The following is a 6,776-nucleotide window of genomic DNA, read 5'->3' on the forward strand; positions in this document are numbered from 1 at the left end:
GTGTGTGTGTGTGTGTGTGTGTGTGTGTGTGTGTGTGTGTGTGTGTGTGCGTGTGTGTGTGTGAGGCTGAGAGTGAAAGACAGGAGGGAGGAGATTGATGGCCTGATTCGGGCGGAGGAGTGAGTCACGGCGGTGATCCGATGTCTGCGCGTGCGTTTTCTCGTATCGTTGTGTGTCAGTTTTAATCAAGATTGACGCATTGTTTGGTCCGTCTGCTCCAGTCTTATTTATCAAAGTCTTCCTCCTCCTCTTCCTCCCCTGCCCTCAGTTTCTGATTGAGGTGAAGAACTCGCTGTCGTCCACTGTTCCACCTGGCTGGGTCAAAATCAGCAGGTGAGCTCACAGCTGCAGGACGGACACGCACACACACACACACACGCGCACACACACACACAGTCACCTACACTTTTATCAAATAGTTGGAGCAAAAAGACAAAATATAAATAAACTACGAAATACATGACCAAAATACAACAGCGGAAGTGTGTTTAACTGCAGGTAACAATAGTAAAAGCACTATTTTAAACTATACAACAAGGTAATTTGGTGATGGAACTAATCCTGTCATGGTTTAAAGCCGCACTTCTGGTTTTACGGTCCTCAACTTTACTCTTTTAGTTTCTATCTCACGTTTCTGCGTTACCTTGTTTCATGATTCAATCAAAAAACTCTGACAAGCCCACTCCACACTACCTGTGCAGCACCAAACGGGAGTTGGAAAACGCTCATGGCTGACTAGCTGATAAGCATAGTGGAGAATTTAGCCAGAAACTTCCCTCAGGAGTTGGCGAAGACCAAAAACAGAGCTGAAGGGAAAGTGAATGTTGGACTTCCATCGCGGACGATGAAAAGACGGCATCCATTTTCAGAAAGCGGCGAGCTACGTGGACTCACTGCTCGTGTGCCATGAGAAGCTGGGAACCACTCACATTTGTTGTCTGGCAGTCTCAGTACTTGTTGAAGTATAATATTGTAACCTGTTGTATGTATCCCCGCCCCTGCAGTACCAAGGCAGTCAGCAGGTATCACTCTCCTTTCCTGGCGGAGCGCTACAAGAAGCTGCTGCAGCTCCGAGAGCAGCTGCTGCTGGACTGCCAGAGGGAGTGGACCAATTTTTTGGAGTATGACACACACACACACACACACACATACGCATGCACACACAAAAAACATGTCGGCCGGCCTCTGGTTCTGAGAGATACCTGGTCGGCTCTCAGCTCTGCCCGTCTGTTTTGGTCGAGTGGACCGTCGGTGTCATCTGCTCTGAACACAGTGTGCACTTACTTTAATTTACACTTCAAAATCTCTTTCCTCTCTCTCTCCGCAGTCAGTTTGGGGAGCACTATCACACCATGAAAAGGGCTATTAGTCACCTAGCAACCATGGACTGTCTCTTTTCATTGGCTGAGGTGGCTAAACAAGGGGACTATTGCAGGTGATGTCCTCTCATGATAACCGTAAATATTGGTGTGTGTGTGTGTGTGTGTGTGTGTGTGTGTGTGCGCGCGCGCGTCTGTGTGTGTTTGTGTGTGTGTAATAACGTGTGTGGGTGTCCTGTGTCGTGTCCTATAGTCTCAGACAGGCTGTATGTGGGAGTGTGCACCGGGATCCGCAGCGTGCTCAGCCAAAACGCCAACATCTCTCCCACACACACATGCACACACACACGCATGTACACACATACACACACAAACACATGCACACACACCTTTATATTGTCAAATTTGTTGTTATAGCTTCACATCCATCCACGACTTCGTACTGCAGTCCCTGTTTTTTTGCAGCTCCTCTTTAAACCGCTATCTTCTGTTTTGCCATTGCTCTCCTTACGACTCTACTTCTCTTGCGTGTAAATATGTTTTTTAAAGGAATAGTTTGACATTTACCCTGTGATGCTAGTTATGTCATCTCTCTGCCTTGTTTATATTTGTTTTATTGCTTTTATTGTTTCTGTTTTTACCATGTAAAGTGCCTTTGAGTACCTTTTTAATTATTATTAAGGGCAATACACGTTTGCATTCTTGCCAAGAGCTAGAGGAGAAGCTCAATACCACTCATGTCTGTACGCTAAACATGAAGCTACAGCCGGTTAGCATAGCATAAAGACTAGGAGCAGGGGGAAACGGCTGGCCTGGCTCTGTCTGAAGCTGTGAAGAGTAAAAAGAACATGTTGTAGTTTGACGAGGTGTCACAGTATGTGTCGGGCTATTTCTTGGCCCGGGAGTCGAGTACGTTTCTCGTATGTTGCCAGGAAGTTACTGCGCCTTCTCATCTCTCTGCAAAAAAAGTCAAAAAGCGGATTTGCCAAACTATTCGTTGATTAGGCCAATATTATTGTCCAATATATGTTTCACTGTTTATTCATTCTTTTTCTTTTTTGTTTCTTTTTCTTAATTCAATTTTGTTATGTGTGTTAGTGTTTTAGTTTGAGTGATTGATTGATATCGTGTTACATTTTCACAGTTTCAGTTTCAGGGCCCATGGTTAAAATGATAATGCCTTTTCTAGACATGTATGTGTGTGTGTTTGTGTTGAATTGGTTGTGTATGTGCCCAACTTGCTGAGAGTGTTCTCTGTGTCCAGGCCAGAGGTGTGTGAAGGTGAGCATCAGATTATGATCCAGGACGGCAGACACCCGGCCATCGACTTACTGATGGGAGAGCACAACCAGTATGTGCCCAACCTCACTGAACTACAGGTACACACACACACACACACACACACACACACACACACACACGCGCGCGCTCATTCAGAGTGCTTCGAACAACAAGTTGAGCCAAAACACACAACGTTTGCTCATTGAAGGCAGTTCTGAAACAAATGTGTAACAGCCTTCACACACATAAATACACACGCGATGCACACTCATACGGACTTGCATGGCACCGCACACGCACTTCCTCGCTCAGTGCTGGAGTGGGTGTAGGTTAATTTTGCAACGGAAGCACAAGCCAATAGGAAGAGAAGCCAAGCTTTCAATCCACCCACCTCCTCAGCTGTGCAGGACAGCATGCAAATAACTTATTCTGTCTCTCTCATCGCCTTCTGTCTATGTCACTGTTATTCTCCTCTCCTCCCTCTCCTCTCCTCTCCTTCTCCTCTCTCACAGGGCGATGGCAGGAGAACTATGATAATCACTGGTCCTAATATGGGGGGTAAGAGCTCCTACATCCGCCAGGTGGCCCTGATCTGTGTTATGGCTCAGATGGGCTCCTACGTCCCGGCCTCTGAGGCCCGCCTGGGCATGCTGGACGGCATTTATACCAGGTATGGACACAAATATAAATCTGTCTTTGGTGGTCTGATTTAAAGTTGCATAACACGGGATCGGGAGCATTTCGATTGCCTCAACGGCTCTCAACAAGGTGGCGCCTGAGCCGGCGGCTCATACCTAACGGTGCTAATAGCGCTAAACGTACAAACTGCCAACAGTGTTTACCTAAAGGAGCTGGAGGGTGGGTGCTACGCTTCCATGATGCTGTTATCAGCTGAAGCTGCCGTATGAGAGCGGTGCAGAGCGGCGGCCTTGAGCGAGCCAGCGGGGCGCGCTCACATGCACTGAAAGTACGCACGGTCGGCCCAGCTATGTCAACAAAGCACAGAGAAGCTGTGATTACGACACACACTCCCCTATATCTTTACATTCCAGATGCTCTGGATATTTGATATTGCTCCTTTAATGTTGCCACTTTACGAATGACCTACCAATGTTGCATCATTGATAAACGATTCAATGGATATGCAATAAAGCCGAAGGACTTCATCTGGACGGAAATAGTGAAAACAGATTGTTTAAACCTGGTACTCTAAATGGACAACACACCAGAAATAGACATTATGAAACAACTAACAGATACAGAGAATGACTATCACAATGATATCAAAGTAAGTAAAAGAAATGATACAAATCATATAATGCAGTCCCATCAAAAAATACAATTTAAAAAGCGAAGAGATATCGGATATGACTTTGTATTTGTTGTGTAAGTACACAAGTTATAATTAAATGTTTTTGTGGGCTTATTGTTTTCATTCATTGATCAACTTATTGGACTACTCAACATTATTATTATTATTTAATATTATCTTCGGAGGGAGCAGAGGTATGTGAACATGTGGGATCTTTGACTGACGCGGTCTTAATCTTGTTTGATACTTTCAATAAAGATAATTTGGAAAAGATTTCCAGTAGGACTTCCTCTGCAGCAGTTGTTTTAATCCGTCTCTCCGTTGAATAATTACATTAACAGCCACATCTCAGTCCAGAAAGGAAACGCTGGTTAGCCCACAGAGCACACGGTAAACAGCTTTCATTGGGACTACTTTCTTCCGAAGGAGTACTCTAAATCAAAACTGTTGAAAGCTGCGCGATTTAACTTAGAAAATATGTTTTGTTTTTTTGTATTGTGATGAACTGACACTTAACTGTGAATCCTCTAGCTTGTGAATTGGCTCCATGAAGCAGTGTGGATGCCACAGAAACACAAGATGAATAAAATCATTTGATGCAGCTGCAGAGAAAAAGGCACCCAGTTTGCTTGTAGTCTCTTGATGACACCAATGTGCGTGTGTTTATTTTCCCTGGCAAGCACATTAAAGATGAGACATCCATAAATAATGACACATTCAAAACGGGTTCATAAGAACACATCAATGCATAAAAGCTCTCTTCTATATCTAGTCCTTAATGTAAAAGTGACAAAAGAAGCTAGAGTGTTTCTTGCTATTTATTGATGGACAAACACACTCAAGAAGTGATACCCGAGTGACTTTTTCTAGCTTTCGACAGGAAGACAAGGATAGTGACCATGACAACACCAATGGAGCAAAACGCACCTTCATCGCTGCAGGTTATTTCATATTGGTCCAACTACATATAAGGACACAGGTGGAGACAAACCCCCCCCCCCACCTCATTCACCTTGTTTTGTTTCACCTTCATCGTCTGTGACATGGTCCAGTTTATCTCTAGGACTGACACTCGTACTAATCTCTTCTAATCCCACTGGGTTCCTCAGCACACGGGAGGAAGTGTGTGATGGGGTGGGGGTGGGGGGGAAGAAATGGAAGAGTCAAGGCCTGCTCTATTGTTCCACCATGGTTCTGTACGATGCAGCTCTCTGTATTGTAGAAACCCTCAGACAATGAGGCTTTGTTGGAGAAGACCCCCCGTGCTGATGATTATTCTCATTATGATGAGAGTAGCAGTAAGCTCTGCATGCCATTTCCAGCCCCGACTACATATTTGTGTGGAACACAGGCCAATATGCTGTACGGTCTCCGTTATGCTGCCTCTGCTGCACTATGTCATTAGACCTAATGGCTTGCAGATGTGTGTAATTGTCTTTTTTTTGTTTGTCGAGGGTTTAAGCATGTTCTTATGTATTAACCCAGTGGGTGCCAGAGACCTGTCAGCACACCAACAGTGTGTGTGTGCGTTTGTACCTCTGTCCTTGAGAGAAATAGTTGGCGCTTTTGGACTTGACATTAGCGTAATGAGGTGATTTTGGCTGGTTCTCACATATTTAAGGGTCTACTTTAGGGTCAGCGTTTGGGTTTATTAGAATGGGGCGGTTGGGTTGAGTGGACAGAACTAAGGAACTGATTATGAAACTTGGAGATTTATTAATAATAGTGCAGAACATGTATTCTGTAAATTGAAAACAAAAGCTAAAAAAACCAAACCCAAAATTATATTAAAAAAACATGTCGGTTCGCACAGAACTGTTAAGTGCTATTCAAAGTTCAATTTGTCAAATAGAAATAAGCTTACAATATAAATGCATTTAAAAAAAAAAACATGTTTACTTTGAATGAAATGTCTGTAGCACCAATGTCTTTTAAAATACCATCAGCAAAACACTAAACCTGAAGAACATGACCAGATGATGGGAGGCTCATTTGTTCTCCCTCTCCTCCACGTTTCTTCTTCAAAAAAAGAAAATAAAAACCACCTTAAAGAGCTAATTAATGTCCACAGAAAAAACACACCCCGGCTGTCCTCTCCTCACCTCCTCTGCTACCGCTCCTCTGTTGTCCTTACTGTTTCTAATTGGACCGCTTATGCCCCTCTCTACCACCGAGATCCTGAGGAGAATCGGTCGGGGTCGTAATCGCTCAATCAATTCCCACTGCTGTGTCGAGCCTAGTAGACGCAGCGCTGGGAACTGCTTCATCTTGTTGTGTGTTTATGAGCGAGAGGGGAGACGGACGTGGAGTGAGAGCTTGTGAGTGGAATAAGCAGACTCTGTGGGGGGGGGGTAATGAGATGACGCGTAGGTGTCTAATGGGATATCCTGTCTGAACTGATCCAGATGATTGATTATCAATGAGGATAAAGGGAATTATCTGGAGATTGGTTTAAAGCAGCATGCCGCCTCGCTGAGTCGTTTTATTTTCCTGCCCACCCCCTCTGTACAACTGCATTTAAACCATCACAAACCTAAATAAAAAAAAGAAAAGTCTAAATTGAAATAAATACAGAAGTAATGTACATATACTACACTTGAAAAATCTGTGCACCAGAGGTAAGCAGGGGAGAGCTACAAGACCTCTCTTTGTTTACATATCTTCAATAATTTCACAGCCACTGTGCAACAGCATTTGTTTGTTTTTTTTTACAAATATCCCATGCAGTGGTTTGACCATAATTCAGTGTGTGTGTGTGTGTGTGTGTGTGTGTGTGTGTGTGTTCTGTTACAGACCTCAGCATAGTAAGCCTGGTGTGTGTGTGTGTGTGGCAGACGGATGCATATGTGCAGGTGTGCTGTGTG

At 44.1% G+C, this 6,776-nt stretch overlaps 1 protein-coding gene across 1 annotated transcript in view; it reads left to right on the forward strand.

Moving 5' to 3' along the window:
• The window catches only part of msh3 (mutS homolog 3 (E. coli)), a 35,244-nt gene that overhangs the window by 12,360 nt on the left and 16,108 nt on the right, over positions 1–6,776 (forward strand). Inside the window, exons 12-16 of the mRNA XM_031856677.1 lie at positions 269–333; positions 1,005–1,121; positions 1,328–1,435; positions 2,584–2,698; positions 3,113–3,270. Coding sequence (XP_031712537.1) covers positions 269–333; positions 1,005–1,121; positions 1,328–1,435; positions 2,584–2,698; positions 3,113–3,270 — 563 coding nt within the window. The remainder of the gene's footprint in view (positions 1–268; positions 334–1,004; positions 1,122–1,327; positions 1,436–2,583; positions 2,699–3,112; positions 3,271–6,776) is intronic.

Source organism: Anarrhichthys ocellatus, unplaced genomic scaffold (assembly GCF_004355925.1).
Source record: "Anarrhichthys ocellatus isolate YVR2014 unplaced genomic scaffold, GSC_Weel_1.0 scaffold17, whole genome shotgun sequence".
Lineage (NCBI taxonomy): Eukaryota > Metazoa > Chordata > Actinopteri > Perciformes > Anarhichadidae > Anarrhichthys > Anarrhichthys ocellatus.